Here is a 22,549-nt window from a genome sequence, read left to right as displayed (position 1 = left end):
AAGAATAAAAGCCTAATCTGTGCAAACAACTCATATTGTCTAATATTGTTTATATTAATCATCACTGTTGGTGCTGATTATTTTTGCACATGTCCACTAACATTTAGTGACTTCTGGACTTAGACTCCCAAGTCTTTTCTCCTCTTTTCCTACCTTCTCATTTTTCTCTACCTTGGTCATGTTTAAATCTCCCACTTTCTCATTTGAACTCTACCTGCCACAGTTTTGTTTATTCATTTAATCCACCAATCTCTCTTTGCAACTTCCTTCTCTAATATAAAGAAGACCATATGATATAGGAGCAGAATTAGGCCACTCAGCCCATTGAGTCTGCACTGCCATTCGATCACAGCCGATATGTTTCTCAACCCCATTCTCCTGCCTTCTCCCCATAACCTTTGATCCCTTTACCAATCAAGGACCTATCTATCTTCGTCATAAATATACTCAATGATCTGGCCTCCACAGCCTTCTGCAGCAATGAGTTCCACAGATTCACCATCTTCTGGCTGAAGGAATTCCTCCTTATTTCGGTTCTAAAGGGTCATTCCTTCACTCTGAAGCTGTGCCCTTGGCTCCTAGTCTCTCCTACTAATGGAACCATCTTCTCCATGTCCACTTCATCTAGGCCTCTTAGTATTCTGTAAGTTTCAATCAATTTCCTATCATCTTTTTAAACTTCACTAAATACAGACCGAGAGTTCTTAATTGCTCCTTATATGACAAGCCCTTCATTGCTGGGATCATTGTTATGAATCTCCTCTTGATACCCTCCAAGTCAGCACATCCTTCCTTAGATATGGGGCTCAAAACTGCTCATAATATTCCAAATGGGTCTGACCAGAACTTTATACAGCCTCAGCACCACATACCTGCTCTTGTATTCTGGAAATGAATGCTAACATTGCATTTGCCTTCCTAACTGGTAACTGAACCTACATGTTAGCTTTAAGAGAATCCTGAACTACGACACCAAAGTGATTTTGTGCTTCAGATTTCCAGAGCTTTTCCTTGTTTAGAAAATACTCTATACCTTTATTCTTCCTACTAAAGTCATTTCCTACATTGTATTCCATCTGCCACTTCTTTGCCCACTGTCCTAGCCTATCCAAGTCCGCCTGCAGCCTCCCCACTTCAACACTACCTGTCCCTCCTCCTTTTTTTATGTCATCTCCAAATCTATTTTCAGTGCCCTCAACTCCTTCGTCCAGATTGTTAATGTCTAATGTGAATAGCTGTAGTTCCAACGCTGACTCCGGTGGAACTCCACTGTCACCAGCTGCCATCCTGAAAAAGACTCCTTTATCCCTACTGTTCAGCCTCTGCCAGTCGGCCTATCCTGTATCCATGCCAGTATCTTGCCCGTAACACCATGGGTTCTTATCTTATTGAGCAGCATCTTATGTGCTACCTTGTCAGAGGTCTTCTGGAAATCCAAACAGATCATTTCCACCGGCTTTCCTTTGTCTAAATTGCTTGTTGCCTCCTCAAAAAATTCTAACAGATCTTAGAGGCATGACCTCCCTTGATAAAGCCATGCTAACGCAGCCCTATTTCACCATGCACTCCCAAGTACTTCACAATCTCATCCTTAGTAATCTTAGGAAACTGTAGATCCATTAACCTGACCTTGGTCTTTGTTTTTGATTGCCTCCCTCCCTTCTTAAACAGGGGTGTTGCATCAGCCATTTTCCAGTCCTTTGAGTCCCTCCCCTAACTCCAGTGATTCCTGAAAGATCACCACCAAAACCTCCACTAAATTTCAGCTATCTCCTTCAGAACCCTGGGGTGTAGTTCATCCAGTGTGGGTGATTTATCCACTTTCAGACCTTGCAGCTTCCCCAGCACCTTCTCCTTAGTGATGGCAACTACACTAACCTCTGCCTTGACTCTCTTGAAGTTTTGGTGTGTTCCGCTGTGAAAACCAATGCAAAGTACCTATTCAGCTCTCCCACTATTTCTTTGTGCCCTGTTAATACTTCTCGAGCCTCAATTTCCAGCGATCCAATGTTCACTCTTGACTCTCTCTCTCTTACTGTTTATATTTTTTTATAGATATTTTAGTTGAAAATTTAACATATTTTTACAAGTTTACAAATACAACAAAAAACAAGTATAAACATTGATATACAATTAAATCTTAAATAAATAACCAAAATCTATCAAACAGAAAAACGAGAAACCGAGAAAAAAAACTCAACTAACTACTAATCTAACCTACAACTAACCAGAGTGTATAATTAAATCTCTTACATTATTCAGGGAAAAAGAAACGACGAATAATACAGAAATTGAGTAGTGAGATGCATGATTGGAATGTGTTAGCATCAAATCATAACAAAATCCATATTTGTGCGGGATTTCTCTCCCAAGGGGCCCTGGACCAGCCAGGTTCGCCATCTCAATTAAATAAAAGCCCTTGTTAGGATGGCCGAAGTATCTGTATTTGTGTAATTCAGGAAGGGCTGCCATATTTTATGGAAAAATGCGGTCTTTCAGTGCACCATATTTGTAAGGAAGTCAAGGGGAATACACTCTATAATTAATCTGTGCCAATTTGAAAGTCCAGAGGTCCCTCAGCTACCCAGTTTACCAAAATATTTTTCCTTGCACAGAAAGAGAGAATAGAAAATAATCTCTTCCCGTGCATATCCAGGGTGGGTAGGTTCGAAAAGCCCAAAAGGAGAGATACTGGATCCACTCTAATTTCCGTTCCTAAGATTTCTCTCAGAGCACTTGCTACTTTAGTCCAATATCTACGGTCCATAAGCGATGTACAAGAGTACCCACCTCTATTTTACATTTGGGGCATATTGGAGATGCTCCTGCCTTAGATTTTGCCAATCAGTCCGGTGCTATATGGACCCTGTGAAATATCTTCAACTGAATGGCCTGAGTTCTGTTGCAGATGGAGATTTTTCTGGCATTTTCCCAAATGTCATTCCACAGTTCTATAGAGATTTGCAGTCCCAAATCCTGATCCCATGTTTTAAGCAGATTGTCCATATCTCCCGATACTTCATCATGTAATAAATGATAAATAGTGCTGCCCGAAAGTACCCCTGTTGGCCATAACACTCTACGTTCTCTGTCTGATTTATAAAGACTATCTAATAATGTAGTCTTCTTCTGTATGTAATCTCGAATTTGGAAGTATTGAAAGAGATCACCATTAGGTAATCCAAATTTCTGATGCAGCTGTTCAAAACACATCAGGACCCCTTCTTTAAACAGGTCCCCTAAACAGGAGACACCTCTGGATCTCCAGAGTTTGAAAGTGACATCTGGAAGCCCCGGTGAAACCCCCATGCCCCAACTATCAGAGTATAAGGGGATGTTTTATGTGAATTGCCCTCATTTTGTCGCATTATATTCCAAGCTTTACTTGTGTTTAGTATTCTAGGGTTTTTACGTGATCCATGATGATTTTCCTCTTGTCTGAAAACAAGAGGTTAGTAAGTGGGCATTTTACTTGAGAAGCCTCGATGTCCAGCCAGATTCACTGGGGGTCAGAGAAGACCCAATCGGCTATGTAGCTTAATAGAGAACTTAACTGATATTTCCTAAAATCTGGAAAATCCAGTCCTCCCCTTGCCTGTGGAAGCTATAGCTTCTTCAGCTTAATGAGGGGCCGTCTATGATTCCAGATGAAGGAACCCAGCCAGCCATATAATTTACGTAGTGCCAGCCTCGGCAGCATCACTGGAAGCATCCTCATAGGGTATAGGAGACGGGGCAGGACATTCATTTTAATTTGTGCTATTCTGCCTAACCAGGAAATTGGAAGGTCTCCCCGTCACTGGAGGTCCTGCCTTATCCTTTCCAGTAAATGCACAAAGTTAGCCTTGTATAACTGATCAAATACTGGGGTAATAAAAATGCCTAAATATAAAAAACCCTCCAGAGACCACCGAAAGGGAAAGTGGGATCCATCCGATAGGTGAGATATACTAGCCAGGCCACCCATTGGCATAGCCTCCGATTTTGAGAAATTAATTTTATAGCCTGAAAATACATTAAATATATTAATAACTTGGATTAAGCGAGGCACGGACATCAGGGGATTACTGAGAAATAGAAGAACATCATCTGCGTAAAGGGTAATGTTATGTTTACCTGTACCAATCCTCGGGGCCGTTATATTAGGGTCAGCCCGTATAGCTACTGCTAGTGGCTCAATTATTAGCGTAAATAGCAATGGCGAAAGAGGACATCCCTGACGGCAGCCCCTATCCACACTGAAGCTATCCGAGCCTATTCCATTGGTAATCATGACTGCTTTGGGATCATTATACAGTGTTGAGACCCATTTGGTAAACACCTTTCCAGTGCCAAACCTTTCCAACGTGTAAAACAAATATGACCATTCATCCCTGTTGAATGCCTTTTCTGCGTCTAATGAGACTACTACTCCTGGTATCTTTCCCTGATGGCAGGCTTGAATCACATTCAAAACCCTTCTAACATTATTAGATGATCTACAGCCCTTAATAAACCCCGTCTGATCCTCCTTTAAGATATATGGCAATACCCTTTCTAGCCTCAATGCTAACGTTTCAGAGAGGATTTTAAAAATCTACATTTAGCAAGGATATTGGTCTGTATGACACGTACTGTTCTGGGTCCTTTCCTTTTTGAGAATAAGAGATATATTTGCCTCTGTCAGCGAAGGCGGGAGACAACCCTGACTGTATGAGTGGTTATACATGTCCTTAAGTGGACCAGCCAACATCCCTGTAAATTCTTTGTAGAATTCAGCTTGAAAGCCACGTGGGCCAGGTGCTTTACCGCCCTGAAGTTGCCTGATTGTGTCAAGTATTTCTTGGATTGTTAGGGAAACATTCAGGACCGATACCTGTTCTGGAGTTAGGTCCGGAAAAAATGATTGCATCCTCCTAGTCCTGTCTTTGCAATCCTGCGATTTATATAAATCAAAATAAAATTTTCTAAAGATTGTGTTAATCCTTTTATGATCATGAGTCAGAATACCCTCACACTCCTTGATAGACGTGACAGTTTGAGGGGCCTTTTTTTTACTTTGCGAGAAATGCTAAGTATCTACCAGGTTTATCGCCAAATTCATATAACCTTTGTTTTGCAAATAATATTTCCCTCTTAGCCGTTTGGGTAAGCGTGGTGTTTAGGGCTGTCCTAAGAGCTGCAATCCTTTGCAATTTGAGAATAGAAGATCTATCAGCATATGCTGTTTCAGCCGCTTTTAAGCGAGCTTCGAGCAGACGCTGTTGTTCTCCCTTTAATTTTTTCTGGGTCGCTGAGTATGAAATGATCAAACCTCGCGCGTAAGCTTTGATGGTCTCCCACATCATTGATGGGTTGCTAGCCGTACCTGAATTAATTTCTAAAAAAGTTTTAAATTCTTGAGAGAAGTACTTTACAAATTTACTATCTTTCATCAGGAAGGGGTCCATACGTCAATGCCGGGGGGATGTCTCACTGTTCCTCGTCTTGATTTCCATATAAACAGCTGCGTGATCGGAAATTGCTATACTGCCTATTTACAGGATGATATGGAATTTTAAAAAATCGAGGGGGCAAAAAACATATCGATTCTGGTGTGACATTTATGTGGATTGGAGTAAAAAGAAAAATCTCTGCCCTGTGGATGAAGACATCTCCATACATCTACTAGTCCTAATTCTTTGTTCAAATCCACCAATTGTCTGGATCTGGGAGATATTCCTGCAGTACTCTTGGGAATCCTATCTATTTCCGGATCCATAATACAATTAAAATCTCCCCCTATAATTGTATGACGGGCACCAAGAGCCATCAATTTTGAGAAGGCTTCCGTTATAAATTTAAAAGGATGTGCCGGGGAACAATACAAATTTAAGATCCCATATTCCTCTCCATTTATAAGGGATTTAATCAGAATATATTGTCCAGATTCGTCTTTTATCTGATTTAGGATTTTGAAAGGGAAATTCTTCCAAATAAGAATAACAACTCCCCTACTTTTTGAGCTGAAGGAAGAAAAGAAAGCCTGATCAAATCCACCCTGTCGTAATTTCAAGTGTTCTTTATCAAATAAGGGTGTCTCCTGTAGGAGAGCCATATCAACCCTTTCTTCCTTGAGGTTTGATAATATTTTCTTCCTTTTGACTGGTGAATTATTCCCCTTGACATTCCAGGTGCACCACTTAACCGACTGATTAACCATAATCGTCTGGGCAAGTCCGAGACCCCTCGGGAAGGGAAACGCTATCCAGAACATCTCGAGCATAGAGCATATAAAATTCACAAAACTAAAGGCTCTTTAATACACTCACATCAATATAATTAAAAACTACTTCTAAATAAACAAAAGTATTTAAATGGAGATTTTCCCCCTTTTTCCCAGAGAGCATCACTTCCTTTCCAAAAGCCCATCATATCCTCTCCCAATCAGTGCCCCATCCTTGACCTAGGCACCCCACGATAGAATAAAGAAAATTCAAATATACTACAGTGCTAGAGTTAACAGTGAGCACCCTACCTCTCACCCCGCCCCCCCCCCCCACCCACCCACACCAACACCTGGATATATTTGGCAATATTAATACCATGTATAAACATATATAACTATAAAATTACAGTCTCAACAAATAATAATTAAATATAGTAATACAAAATAACAGGGGAAAACAACCCTGCACCTGAAGACAGAGATAAAATAGGATAAGTTAACCACCTCCCCCCACCTAGATTAACTAGATTCCCCGGCCTATATATATATAAAAAAAGAGAGGGGGGAGAAAATCGCTAAGTAAAGAACAAATAAATAAACCTCTCTCCCCACTCCCCGAAGATAATATTAAACAGTAAGGTAATGAAAGGGATTAATTAAAAAAAAGGGGGTGTAAAGCGGGGTGGGGGAGGGCAAAACAACATCAATTAACTCTTACAATTTATCTAGAGAGTCCAAAAATTCCTTGGCCTTCTCCGGCGATCCGAAGTTGTACATGGACCCTTCATGGTTAAAGCCTACCATTGCTAGGTAGCGTAAGGAGTATTGAATATTTAAGTCCCTTGAACGCTTCTTCACTTCGTCAAACACCTTCCTCTTTCAGACCAGAGCTGGGGAAAAGTCCTAGAATAACATAATCTTGGATCCTTTATAAATCATGGCTTGGGGATCTTTCCCAAGATTTCTGGAAGCTGCCTCTCCTTGTAGCTCTGCAGCCGGAATAGGACCGGGCAGGGGCGCTGGTTTGAGCCGGGCCCGCACATTGCAACCCGGTAGGCCCGTTCCACCCTTACCCGGCCTGATCCAGCCTTCAGATTTAAAAGCTGTGGAAGCCACTGCTCATGGAACACTGTAAGCTGGCGTTCCTCTTCCCATTCAGGAAGGCCCAGCAAACAAATATTTTTTTGGCGACCTCGATTCTCAAGGTCATCAATGTGATTGTCTAAATCCGGACTCGCTATTCGAGAGTCCAGACCCGATCCACGGCTGAGCTATAGTCTCAGAGGTCGCGGCCTTTAGGTCCGCCCCTTCGACTCGGCGCTCGATTTCCTTGATGTCTCGGTCGTGCTTTTGTAGCGCGGCTGAGAGTGAATTCCATCTGCTCCGGGGCTCTTCAATGAAGGTGTCGATCTTCGCATCAAGTTTGGAAATTATTTCCACGAGGCTCGCCACCGTAGGTAAGTCCCCCGGGACGGCTGCAGTTGGGGTGGGTGGGGGAGGGGTTCCTGCCTGCTGAGAACTGCGGGCTCCCTTCCCTTTTAGTCATTTTTACAGGAGATTAAATTGTTTAAATTCAGTACTGAGCAACTAATTACATCAAGTAAAAACTATTTTAAATGATTTGGTGAGTGTGGTGGAGGCGGGTGGCCCACTTTGCCCAAGTCTTGGGAGGAGCACTATAGACTCAGACTTGCTGGGCTGCCACCATCTTGGATCCCCCACTGTTTGTATTTCTAAAAAAAACTTCACAATTTTTTATGTTATTAGCTAGCTTACCCTCATATTTCATCTTCTTCCTCTTATTTCTTTTTTAATTATCCTCTGCTGGTTTTTAACGGTTTCCCAATCCTCTGGCTTCCCACTAATCTTCACTACACTGTATGCCTTTTATTTGCTTTTATGCTGTCCCTCACTTCCCTTGTAAGCATTAGTTGCCTTCTAGCCCTTAGTATGTTTCTTCTTTCTTGGGATGAATTTCTGTTTTGCCTCCCAAATTACCTCCAGGGATTCCTGCTCCATCATCTCTCCTGCTACCACCCCCCCCCCCCCCACCAAATCAATTCTGGCCACGTTTTCTCTGATGTCTTTGTAGTTGCCTTTACTTAACTGTAGGACCATTATATCTGATTCCAGCTTCTTCCTAGTGCGGGGCGAATTCTATCATGTTGTGCTCGCTGCCCAAAGGGTTCCTTCAGCTTAAGCTGCCGAATCAAGCCTGCCTCATTACACACCACTAAATCCAGTGCCTGCTCTTTGATCAGCTCTACTACACTAATGTGCCACTCATTTAATGTTAATACAAGTTAGATATTCTTCATCAAATGGGTTATATAGTGAAAAGCCCCAGTACAGCTCCTTGAAGAAAATCACAAGTAAAACATCTCAATTCCCTACTCTCAATCTCGTCCCTCCAAACAAAGCCCTATCTAAGTCAATATGGTTGTTACTAATTCTACGTGTTCTCATTGTTTCAAGGTATTAGATCAGATTAGATTAGATTATATTCCTTAAATTGTGGAAACAGGCCCTTCGGCCCAAACCAGTCCACACCGATCCTCCAAAAAGTAACTCACCCAGACCCATTTCCCTTTGGCTAGTGCATCTCACACTGTAGGCAATTTAGCATGGCCAATTCACCTGATCTGCACATCTTTGGACTGTTGGACTGTGGGAGGAAACCGGAGCACCCAGAGGAAACCCACACAGACACGGGGAGAATGTGCAAACTCCACACAGTCATCTGAGGCTGGAATCAAAGCCGGGACCCTGTTGCTGTGAGGCAGCAGTGCTAACCACTGAGCCACTATTTTAATCTGTGAAATCTGGCTGAATGTCTTCTGAAAGTCCACAGAAATAATCTCCGCCAATACACCACTTTTTTGTTTTATTTACCTTCTCAAATAATTCAACTACGTTCATCAGACACAACATAATCATTTCACAGGGATATTAGCTTACCTTGATCAGCTCATATTTGTCCAAATACTCCAGTGACTGTATCACTATTGACAGATTCTAGCAACTTCTCACATTAGACTAATATGTCTGTAATTTCTGAGTTTATCACTTTTGCCCTTCTTTAATAGTGGTGACATCAGTGGTTTTCCAATCTTAGGGGACAATTCCTGAGTAGCGTGTTTTGGAAGATCTTTACAGTTGGATCAAAAGTTTCCTCAACTACTTTATTTATATCAGGAAGCCATTAAGACCTGGAGATATCTCGATGTTTAATAATGCTAGCTTGTCCATCACCCTGATTTTCTAATTCAAATCTAGTTAATTCCACCCTTTGAGCTGATTGTAATTTTCTTTTGTCTCTGTTATTTTATCTTTATTCTCAGTTGTGAAGGTCGATGCCAAATATACTGTAAATTTGTCAATCTCTGATTCCCATCAACATGTCAATGCTGCCTGTCACTGAGAAATCATGTTTCTCTTGCTGCTCTTTTTCTCAATATCTGTGTAATATCCTTGTGTTCTCCTTTTTGAAAACACTTGCAAATCTTTTTACATTCACTTTCTAGAGTTCTTAGCACTTTCTTTGCATTTCTTTGTTGTTCTTCAGATTTTTCCCAGTCTGTGGGATCATTTCTGTTCTTTACCTTCATATCAGCCCTTCCTCATATTTATGGGCCTACATTCTCATTGCCACTGGTAACTGACTTTAATCACACAAGTCCGTTAGGAGTGTATCAGTTCTTGTGGTCTACAAAATACATTGTGACAATTGAACCTACTCCACCGTATCCATTAATAATCTAGTCTAATAAAAAGTCACCACTGTCATACCAGACCAGAGGGCTGCTCTCTCGTGAGAGAGAGATGACTGGTGGTGCTTTAATCTGAGGGTCATTGTGTCTCGGGTGAGGGGAGAGATTGAGAAGAAGAGTCCTTCATGGTAACCTTAGCATATGCAGGAATTGAACCCATGCTGTTGGTATCATAAACCAGCCATCCAGTCAACTGAGCTAACCAATGCCCTATAGGTCAGATTCTGCCACTTACCTAATATAGAACCTTGTTTTCTGACTCACCCTTCTCACTTTCAAACTTAAAGTTGGATTTTTGTCATTTTACAGCTACTGGATGGTTCCTTTATGGTTAGGTTAACTTGTTTAGGCTCATTACCAATATCAGCAGTTTGTTCACAGCAAATGGTCTACAAAACAGATGTTGTTGAATTTTATCTTAACATATATATTTATTTCTTGATTGCATGAAAAATGACAAGGGGGTTCAGTTTCTTCACACACTGTATGTTTCCTGAACCATTGCATGAAACTTTTATCATGCTGGCTTTCATGTCGTTAACAGGAAGGCAAGAGTTCCAGCAGATGGAACCCTTGCAGTAAGTGAATACATATACTTGTAGTTTAGATCAAGAAAAGATACAGGATTAGAAAGGAACAAACTCACGTCTATTTAGTGTTGTCAAATGTCATGAGTGCATCATAGCAAATTAAGTATATTCAAAATCAAATTACATTATAATGAAGGGAACCACAAGCAGTCAAGTTAGACTCAGCAAACTACCATAAACAACAGTGTTGCTTGTGGGAGTAATATTGGCTTAAAAATGCAGAGAATCTGCTTTTTATCAAATAGTGCCTGGAACCTTTTAGATCCAGCTGAGATGGGAAACAGAGCATTAGTGTCATAGAGTCATACAGCATGGAAATAGACCCTTCAGTCCAACTTACCCACGGCAACCAAGTTTCTCAAACTGAACTAGTCCCATTTGCTTGCATTTGGCCCATATCCATCTAAACCTTTCCTATTTGTGTATGTGTCCAAATGTTTTTCAATTGTTGTATCATATCCTCTAGTAATTCATTCCACATATGAACCACCGTCTCCATGGAAGTTTAACCTCACATTTGAAAACCTCTGACACTGCAGCATTTCCTCAGAATTGCATTTAAAAGTCAGCCTAGATGCTGTATTTAAGTTCCAGGAGTGCAGCCTTGAGAGTAGGACTTCTTAATTCAGGGGTGAGTTCCACCATTGGTATCATTACAATGTTCGGTAGAGATAAGAACAATCAACAAAGTACCAAAGAGTTTTCATTATTATTACATTATTATGACTGTCTAAAATTACAAAAAGTGATAGCCCCATCACATTATTTGACAATTTATCAAACAGTTTCAGAAATTCCACTTTCACTCTTGGTAAAATTAATTTGTGGTTAGCACAGCTGCCTCATAGTGCCAGGGATCTGGGTTCAATTCCACTTTCAGATGACTGTCTGTGTGGAGTTTGCATGTTCTCCCTGTGTCTGTGTGGGTTTCCTCTGGGTGCTCTGTTTTCCTCCCCCGATCCAAAGATGTGCAGATTAGGTACCCATGTCAAATTGCCCAAAGTGTCCAGGGATGTGCCGGATAGGTGGATAAGCCATGGGAAATGCAGAGTTATGGGGATGGCGTGGGATGCTCTTCGGACGGTCAGTGTGGACTCAATGGACTGAATGACCTGTTACCATACTGTAGGGATACTATACTTCTAAGTTCAGATAGGAAGTTTAAAATATACAGATCCACCTCAAATGTTTGTGTATGTATTGGTTCCCAGTATCAATGGAATGTAATCATTTATAATTCAAAACATTAACAGCACCACAAAAAGTATGTTTAAATATGGAACTTGCTATGAATTTTCTGGTTGCAATCATTTCGAGATGTTGTGGGAAGATCAGCTGCTGATGCAGTATGTTTCATTAAACCATTTGCTTAAGTGACACTCCGTACAATCAGAATCACTAGAAGCATTGCTTATCTACATCTGGGTAAACTTACATCTGGCATATGGGAGACTTTTAAAAAACAGTTGATTAAAGCGCAGGACTTGCATTCCCTTGCAAAACTGAAGGGTAGGAATGGCAGGATTCGGGAAACATGGATGACAAAGGAAATTGTGAGCTTAATCAAAAGGATACATATGAAAGGTTGAGGTCGCTGAGAAAGCCCTTGAGGAGTCTAGGGAAATTAGGAAGGAACTTAAACACACAATTAGGAAGGCTAATGTCTTTAGTAAACCGGGTCAAGGAAAATGCTAAGGTTTTTTTATTCATATATTAGAAGTGAGAGGGTAGCAAGGGAAAGAGTAGACCCACTCAAGGACAAAGAAGGGAAGTTACGCATGGAGCCACAGGAAGTGGGAGAGATCCTTAATGAGTACTTTATATCAGTGTTCAGGGAAGGTCATGTCTTATGAACCTGATTGAATCCCTTGAAGAGGTGACAAATATAATTGTTGAGGGAAGAGCTGTGGATGTAGTTTATATGGACTTTAGATAAAGTCCCACATGACAGATTGGTATAAATATTAAAATCACATGGGATTCAGAGTTGACCAGCTAGATGAATACAAAACTGGCTTGGTCACAGAAGTCAGAGGGTAGCAGTGGAAAGATGTTTTTCAAAATAGAGATCGGTAACTAGTGGTGTTCCACAGGGATCAGTCTTAGGTCCTCTGTTGTTTGTAGTATATATAAATAATCTAGAGGAAAAGTGGGTGGTCTGATTAGTAACTTTGCAGATGACACGAAGATTGGTAGAGTTGTTGATAGTGCTGACAATTGTGAAAGGATACAACAGGATATAGAAAGATTGGCAACTTAGGCACAGAAATGGCAGATGGAGTGTAATCCTGACAAATGCAATGTGATGCATTTTGGAGGATCAAATTTATGTGTGATTTATACTGTAAAAGGCAGAATCCTTAGAAACATTAACATACAGACAGATCTGGGCATGCAAGTCCACAATTCCTGACAAGTGGCAATACAGGTAGCCAAGGTGATTAAGAAAGCATATGGCGTGCTTGCCTTCATCGACCAGGATATGGAGTACAAGAGTTGGCAAACAATGCTGCAGCTATATAAAAAAAAACTCTTCTTTGGCCGCATTTGGAGTATCGTGTGTAGTTTTGGTCACCCCACTACCAGAAGGATATGAAAGCTTTGGAGACAGTGCAGAGAAGGCTCACCAGGATGTTGTCTGGTCACAAGGACATTGGCTATGAGCAAAGGTTGAAACGACTAGGATTGTTTTCACTGGAATGGTAGTGGCTGAGAGGAGACGTGAAAGAAGTTCTGCAAAGTTATGAGAGGCATAGATAGGGTGAATAGTCAAAGACTTTTTCCTAGGGTTTAAGTTTCAATTACAAGGGGACACAGATTCAAGGTGAGAGGATTAAAGTTTAAGGGAGACGTATGAAGGAAGTTTTGCATGCACAGACTGGTAGGATCCTGGAGCGCACTGCTAGAATTGGAGGTGGAAGCAGGCACATTTAAGAGGTATCCGGATGGTTACATGAATATGGACGGAATAGAGAGATACAGACTGAATAGGGTAGAAGGGTTTGTTTTTAGTTCATTTAGAGCATGATGATCAGCACAGGCTTGGAGGGCCGAAGGGTCTGTTGCTGTGCTGTACTTCTCTTTTGTTCTTTTTGTTTAATTTCTGTATTACACTGAAGTTAAAGTCCTTCCAAGTGACAGTGCTGTAGTATGAAGGCACCATTACAAAACACAAAATGTAAAGAGTTCAACTTTATACTTTTGAACAAAGAACTTGTGTTCAAAACTTTAAGACTAACAGTATATCTTACAAATAAAATAAAGGCGATGAAGAAAGATCATAATCCATAACTATAACACTGTATTTATGACCTGAATGTTATAAAAACTGTACTCACCCGACAGTTCATGGTCTCTACCCGGAGCTGGTGTAATTTGCTGTTTTGTTTCGTGAGAACCACTAACATCTGATGTATCCATTGATCCTGGGGGGCCTGCATAACCTACCTCCCCAATGACACCATAGCTTGTTCCTGTGACGGGGGGATGTCTTGGCTTGGGTGGGCCTGGGGGTCCCGCTTGGCCTCTTTCCACTAAAGTAAAATAAAAACAGAATCTCTATTTATTGTAGGCACGTTAACGTGCTAATCACTCACACTGCTTGTACTAGAAACATTTACTTCCCAATAGGAAAATTCACTGTGTAATGTGAAAATGTATCATGAAGCTGAGGAAGATACACATTACAATTCCTGCTGTGTCTGGAGTAGACAATCTTATTTCAGGACTAGCACAGAAATAGTTATGATGACTACTACAGCCAAATAGTCCTGTTGACAAATTGGAAATGTGCATAGCTAAAAAGTTCAAGAACCAATACTCAGAATCTCTGAGTTTCCTAAGTGAGAAACTAAAGGGCAGTCCGGACTGTAGAACTTGCAGGATGTTTTAAATCAATCAATGCAGCTTAGTCCATGAAGAATCATACCATTAAGCTTAATTGCGTAGAACGGTTTAATATTTAATTACTCCCATTGAGAATAGTAATCCAACTCTAAGAGATCTGATGGTGGGAATTTCATGTGTGTTGGCTCAATCCTAAAAAAGAAAATATTTCATACATATTCAGTGTGCTTCATCAGGCCAACAAGGGAAAAGAATATGGAACTCTTACAACGATGTGGGGGGATATACCACTTTAACTAAAACAGTTCCAAATACTCCATTTAATATTTATTCAATGATTCTACCTAAGGTAGTGAATGAATCTTGGAATACAAATTACAACTACTGCTGATGCCACAACTCCAGTCCTCCTTTAGGGAATTGTGTATTTTCTTTTCTTTTGGGGTATGTCAGCATTACTAGTAAGGCCAGCATTTATTGCCCATTTTAAATTGCTCTGATGAAGGTAGTGTTGAGGCTCCTCCTGAAGCTCTGCCATTCATCTGGTAGAGCTACTTCACCCCGATGTTAGGGAGCTCCAGGTCTTTGATCTAATAGCAGTGAAGGAATGGCGATGTATTTTCAAGGCAAGATGGCACATGGCTTGAAGAAGAACTAGCAGGGCCATGTTCATCATCTTCCCTTGTCATTATAGATGACAAAGGTTGCAGATTTGGAAAAAGTTAACAAAGGAAACAAGTTGCTGTAATGCATCCTGTAAATGGCACACACTACAGCTGCTGCTCTGTGTTGGTGGTTGAAGGAATGGATGTTAAAGGGGTGAATGGGGTATCAATCAAGTGGGCTACTTTATGATATTAAGCTTTCTTGAATGTTGCTGGAGCTACTCTCCTCCAGAAGTTGAAAGCATTCCATAACAGTCCAAACTTATGCCTTTTCAAGTCATAAAATCATATAGCATGGAAACAGATCCTTCAGTCTAACTCCCCTCCATGCCAGCCAAGTTTCCAAAACTAAACTCGTCCTACTTGCCTGCGCTTGGTTCATATCCCTTCAAACATTTCTTATTCACAAACTTATCCAATTGACTTTTAAACGTTGTAACTGTAGCACCATCCACCACTTCCTCTGGAAGTTCATTCTACACACAAGCCACTCTCTGTGTATAAAAAAACTGCCCCCAGTGTCGTTTTTAAAATCTTTCTCCCTTAAAAATTTGCCCTGGTCTTGAAATTTCCCACCCTAGGGAAAAGACACCTGCCAATCACTTTATTTAAACCCTTCATGATTTTATAAACCTCCGTAAGGTCCTACACTCCAATAGAAAAAATCCCAGCCTACCCAGCCTCTCCTATTAATGCAAACCTCCATTCCCAGCAACATTCTGGTAAAGCGTTTCTCACATTCTCTAGTTTAATAATATCCTTCCTGTAACAGGGAGACCAGAACTGGACACAATACTCCAGAAGAGGCCCCACCAATGCTCTGGACAACCTCGACAAATGTACCTGAACTGCTAGATCTCTCTGTTTGACAACTCCAGGCCATATCTTTAGTTGTATAGGTCCTAGCCTTGCTTGTTTTACCAAAAGGCAATAACTCACATTTATCCAGATTAAATTCCATCTACCCCTCCACAGCCCATTGACCTAATTGATCAAGATCTCTTTGTAATCTTAGATACCCTTTTTCACTTGTCCACTACATCACTAATTTTGGTGTCATCTGCAAACTTATAACCATACCTTCTTTATTCTCATCTAAACCATTTTTATAAATTGATGGATAGACTTGGGTGGAGGGTGAGAGCTGGGTTATGAGTTACCTGCCACAGAATCTGCAGTCACTCACCCCATCTTGTAGCCAAAATATTTACATGGATGATCCAGGTGAGTTTCTGCTCAGGATGTTAACAGTAGGCAAATCAGTGATCGTAATGTCATTGAATGTTAAAGGGAACTGATTAAATTCTCTCTTCTTGGAGATGGGTATTGCCTGGCACTTGTGACGCAAATGGTACGTGTTACTTATTAGTCCAAGGTTGAACATTTTCCAGGTGTTGTGGCATACGGACACAGTCTCCTTCAGTATCTGTGGAGTTGTAAATGGTGTTTCACATGCATTCCCACAGATCCTCGCCATGTTAGCAGATGAAGAAAGGTCACTCGACTCAAAGCATTAACTCTGTTTCTCTCTCCACAGATGTGACCAGATCTGTTGAGTTTCTCAAGCAATTTTGATTTTTGTTGTAGCTGGTGAAGTATTGTATCCACAAAGAGATTTTAGATACCTGGCCCTCTAATCACCTGCAGGTGCTAGACAGGTACAAGAAATCATCAGCAAGACAAAAGGAATGTTGTTGTTTATTTCAAGAAGAATGGAATATAAAAGTCAGGAAATTTTGTTTGGTGGGACCACATCTGGCATATGAAGAGTTATCATTTTAATTAAAGGTTTTTGCCAGGGTGTGTTTTGAGTAGAGTCATAGAGATGTACAGCATGGAAACAGATCCTTCAATCCAACTCATTCATTCTGATCAGCTAACCTATATAAATCTAATTTCATTTGCCAGCAGTTGGCCCATGTCCATCTAAACCCCTCCTATTCATATACCCATCCAGGTACATTTTAAATGTTGCAATCATACCTGCCTCCACCAATTCCTCTGGCAGCTCATTCCATGCACACACCACACTCTGCATAAACAAGTTGCCCCTTATATCTTTCCCCTCTCACCTTAAACCTATGCCCTCTAGTTTTGGACTCCCCCCTCATACCAGGAAAATGTCATTGCCTATTTACCCTATCCATGCCCCTCATGATTTTATAAATCTCTGTAAGGTCATCCCTCAGCCTCCGACACTCCAGGGAAAACAGTCCCAGCATATTCAGCCTTTCCCTACAGCTCAAACCCTCCAACTCTGTCAAGATCCTCAAAAAGGATTCAGAAAAGATTTCACAACATCCTTCCTATAGGAGGGAGACCAGAATTGCATATAATATTCCAAAAGTGTCCAAACCAATATCCTGTACAGAATCAACATGACCTTCTAACTCCTATACTCAATGCATTGACCAATAAAGGTAAGTATACCATACACCTTCTTCATGGCACTATCTACCTGTGAATTCACATTCAAGGACACTCCAAAGTCTCTTTGTTCAGCAACTCTCCTCAGGACCTTACCGTTAAGCGTATAAATCCTGCCCTGATTTGCCTTTCAAAATGCAGCATCTTACATTTATCTAAATTAAACTCCATCTGCCACTCCTCAGCTCATTGGCTCATCTGAACAAGATCCTGTTGTACTCTGAGGTAACCTTCTTCGCTGTCCTCCAATTTTAGTGTCATCTGCAAACTTATGGGCCCTATTTAAAATGCAGGCTATTTTTCCCAGAACCAGAAAGGCTAAAGCTTTTCAGAAACTAAACTAAAACCAACTCCCCCCAAGAGAGACATCTGTCACCGAACTGGCAGCTCCAAACTGACTTGGGAGACAATGGCGCCTTTTTTTAAAATTAATTCGCAGGACGTGGGCATTGCTGGCTGGGCCAGCATTGATTTCCTACTGCTAGTTGCCCTGGAGAAGGCAGTGGTGAGCTGTCTTCTTGAACCTTTGCAGGGTCAACAGTGCTGTTTCTGCCACTGTCGCATCTGGTGCCAATGTCAATGCCAGCTGGTCCTTCCTGGTTTCATTTCTTCATTGCGATCTCGTAGTGATTGATACAACTGAGAGGTGTGCTGGGTAATTTCGGGAGTCAACCGCATTGCTGAGGATCTTGAGTCATATTTAAGCCAGACCAGGTGAGGATGGCAGATTTCCTTCCCTGTCACTCGTGAGCCAGATGGGTTTTTCTGACAATCGATAATTGTTTCACACTGATCAGTAAGCTCTTAATTCCAGATATTAAAAAAAATTGAGCTCAAATTCCATCATCAGCATTGATGGGATTTGAACCCACGTGCCAAGAACATTTTGCTCAGTTTCCGGATTATTAGTCTGATAATAATACCACGAGGCATTCACCTCCCCTTTGCGACATTGTGAAAATCAAAGAGATAACAGAATCCATTGGAAGGCAGTCCACACATTATATAATATTCAAGATCAGAGTCCTCATTGTCTCCCAAAACCAGCTTGATAGGGAATCAGAGAACAAAACAAAGGGGACCAATCATTTTTGTTTGTTTTCACTGCCTTGAGTAGATCAGTCAGAAAACAATACATCTGGGGACCCTCAGAAAGGGTTAAACAGTGGGTAAAGGAAGAATGAAACACAAGGCATACAGCTCTGAAAGATTACTACACCACAGCAGCATCTCTCTCTCTCTCTCTCTCTCTCATTCATCATCTTTCAGTGTAGTTCATAAAGGTAAGTCCAGACCTTTGACCACAAATAGGTGAGTTTGGAAGTTATCTACAAGACGGAATGACCCTCACATGATCAGAAACATCTACACATACTGCACTTCAGAGAAGATTCACTCAAAAGATTCCTTTTATTTTAGGAGGAAAGGCAGGATAGGTTGAGTCTGCGTCCACTGGACTGTAGAAGACCAAGAGATGATCCTCAGAGGACTTGACAGGGATGATGCCAAAAGGATATTTCCCCTCAGGTGAGAAACTAGATCTAGCAAACACAATTTCAAAGTAAAACTGCTTCCACTTAATGTAGGGATTAGATATTTGTAACTCTCAGAAATTCATTAGCTGTGGATCTCTCTTTCCCAGAGAGCAATGGAGACTGATTCACTGAATATTTTAAGGCTGATTTACATAATAACAAGATTCACATTCTTGTAGAAAGTGAGGATTGCAAATACTAGAGATCAGAGTCAAGCGTGTGGTACTGGAAAAGCACAGCTGGTCAGGCAGCATCTGAGGGGCAGGAGAATCAACGTTTTGGGCATAAGCAGTTCCTGATAAAGGGCTTATGCTTGAAATGTCAATTCTTCTGCTCCTTGAAGACTTACATTTTTGTCTGACAAGGCAGTCAAAGGGTTTTAAAATAGGCAGGAAAGCAGTGATGTTACGGGTGACGATACTCTGGCTTTAAGAGGTTATTTTTTCAGGATTTATTTGAAGAGAGGTTTCAAGGCAGAGGTGAACGAGCAGTCTACCAGAATTGCTAGTAAGGCCTTGGTGAGGCCTTGGTGGTGTTTTCTTCACAATCCTGGAACAACAGAAGCAGCCTGATTGGGTGCGGTCAAACTCTCACAGAACTAAGATCTTTACTTTGGCTTTCAGCGATTGCTGTTGCAGCCTTGAAGAAGTGAAAGCTATTCTTTCCCTTTCTCAGTTACAGCCAAAAACAGGGGATTCTATACCTGGTACAGGAGTTATATGTGAGACAAATGTGTTTGAATTTTCTTTTTGCCAAGGGTGTGTGTATGGGATGCTACAATATTGGAACAGTTAATTAGTCATACTGTATCTGAACAGAATAATTCCTGTTAAGCTTTCCAATAGAGTTAAGTTATTCTAAATGCCTTCTTTCTATTGTTGTATTTTAAGTGTCGTGGATGAATATAGTGTGATGTGCTTTAAATTCGATAGTTTGACCAATCGAATTGCTTCTGGAATGCATTTACATTTACCTTTAAAATAAGACAACGTTAGGGTCGCGACCATCTTCTGAATATTTTGAGAGGGTTTGGTCTGGCCCATAACAATTACCAAATAATAGGGTAGTCTCAAGAAACTGAATGAGTCACTTCTGCTTTTAATTTGTATGTTATTGGATAGACTGTATGTGTATCGCACATGAACCAAATCAGCAGGAGTGTTAATGATGGACTACAGTAAATGCTGCAGTGAATTACAATGTTATGGATACATGATGAAGGATGAAAAATGGATAATAAAGGTGAATAATGAATTAATGGTGATTTACTTGGGAATACAAGTTGAGAGGAAATGGGCAAGAAGTGTGGTATTTTCTGTTTCAGGAGACACAGTCCAACATGATACAAGTTTCCAAGCGTGGGAAAATCACCACTTCAAGCTGGGGGATTCAAAGTGGGGGAGGGTGCACTCAAACCAAATGAGGGCAATTTAAAGTAACTAGCCTTGGGTCAAAAACTAATAAACATTGTCATTGGATCAAACTAGTCATAACCCAGCCTATATCAACAACCACAGCTGCACTGCCAAATGTATTGTTAGCTCCCAGTGAGTGAATCACTTCAAAGAAACCATATACTTAATACTGGAGTTAAGTTTAGAAGCCAGTTAGTGATGCAAAGCTCCTGGAGCCAGAATCTGCAGACAGACTGTGCCCCTTAACCTCAATTTAGCACCAATTTCTCAACCACTTTCTTGTTCAGCTGCAGTATTTTTAGTATGAATACAGAGTTCCCAATGAACTTCCAAAAACTGCTTAGGTTTTAAATTTTGGATCAACAGAATAACCTAATACTGTATATTGAGTTTTTCCAAACTCTCAGCAAAGTCCGAATACATTTTTGGTATTATTGTTTTGTCTTGGTTACTTATTAATATTCCAACAATAGAAAATTTGAGTGTAATGTTTCACCAAGTTGCATAACCAAAGTCTCGGATCATAGTTATTAGACCAGGTTTTTTTTTGTTTGGCTGTGGGAAGTGGGGATGGAAACTCCTGCAAAGACAACCACAGACACTTACATCAAGGTGGGTGACACCATATGCTAAAAGCTGACACCACAGACAATTATAGACGCTGCACGTTCGTCAACTGATGAACCTGAGGGATGTCTATGACACTGAACAGTCTGATGAATGATCACCTATTCATCACCCACTACCTTGGCTGAAACTGTAAAGGAGTACTTAGGTATTTTTCACTGCAGCAGAATAACATAGAAAAATTGTTGCACTGCATTGACAGCATAATGGACTGTATTGCACTTATCCAAAGGCAGGGTGCGAAACAAAAATAGATTACTGACTTTTGCAGGAGTCAATTTCCAATTCAACATCTTTACTACACAAGGTCAGGACAATGTGAAATATGGACATTTTGAAAAATAAAGTCATTTTCAAATATTTACTGTGCAATTGTGCTTTGTCTTTTTTGACAGAGCCCATTTGCTGTGAAAACAGCATTCCATAGGGACCTCCTTGGCTGTCCTTAAGCTCCACTGAACATAAATTTATGGACAGGCTTTCTGTCACTCTGTCTAGTGCAGATTATGTAACAGTCTTATATTTTAGCTTAAAAAAGTGTTGCTGGAAAAGCGCAGCAGGTCAGGCAGCATCAAAGGAGGAGGAGAATCGACGTTTCGGGCATAAGCCCTTTTTCCTGAAGAAGGGCTTATGCCTGAAACGTCAATTCTCCTGCTCCTTTGATGCTGCCTGACCTGCTGCGCTTTTCCAGCAATACATTTTTCAGCTCTGATCTCCAGCGCATCTGCAGTCCTCACTTTCTCCTTGTATTGTAGCTTCACCAGGTTGAAACCTCATTTTTAGTTCTGAAGAAAGGTCACTGGACCCAAAACGTTGACTGTACTTTCTCTCCATAGATGCTATGTGTCAAGACCTGCTGCATTTTTCCAGCAATTTCTGATTTTGTACTTCATTTTTATGTCACATTGTGAGGTTACGGATTGCAGTTGAATAACTTGCTGCTGCTGATGGTCCACTGTAACTCTCAAGTGCCCAGTCTTGATTTGCTTGAACATATTCTTGTCCCAAATAATAGCCTTAAAATTACAATATCAATCACATAGGTTTAAAGCTACAACTAAAGGTATTGTGATCAGTAAACAATGGGAACCATTTAAATTCAAAATCTTCACCATAATTCCACAGTAAAACAAAAATCAACACAAATATCCATCTGTAGCTCACTGAGAAAGTTACATGTAATATTAAACTAAAGGAAGATGCCTACAATGTAAGTCTGAGATTCAGGAGCATTATTAAAAACAAGCAAAAATGCACTAAATAGTTGCAGAAAGGGGGAAAAAAGGAATAAGAGAGCTAAGAATATAAAAACCAATTACAAAAGCTTTTTTTAAAAGTATGTAAAATGTAGGAATGTAGTTAATGGAAATATCGATCTTTTGATAGGATAGAGTGGAGCCTTTATTATGGGGAATGAGAAAATGGCAAAGACATGGATCAATCAATAAAAGTCCTTCTACTAACAGATAAATGGAGAGTTGGTGGTC

General features: G+C 40.6%; 1 protein-coding gene across 1 annotated transcript in view; it reads right to left on the bottom strand.

Moving 5' to 3' along the window:
* emilin2b (elastin microfibril interfacer 2b) overlaps positions 1–22,549 on the bottom strand; it is an 83,142-nt gene that overhangs the window by 20,812 nt on the left and 39,781 nt on the right. The window contains exon 5 of the mRNA XM_060823605.1: positions 13,886–14,080. Within this exon, the coding sequence (XP_060679588.1) occupies positions 13,886–14,080 (195 nt within the window). The remainder of the gene's footprint in view (positions 1–13,885; positions 14,081–22,549) is intronic.

The sequence above is a fragment of the Hemiscyllium ocellatum genome, chromosome 4 (assembly GCF_020745735.1).
Source record: "Hemiscyllium ocellatum isolate sHemOce1 chromosome 4, sHemOce1.pat.X.cur, whole genome shotgun sequence".
NCBI lineage: Eukaryota > Metazoa > Chordata > Chondrichthyes > Orectolobiformes > Hemiscylliidae > Hemiscyllium > Hemiscyllium ocellatum.
The sequence above is the reverse complement of the archived record's forward strand: the minus strand, read 5'-3'. Positions and strand labels throughout refer to the sequence as shown.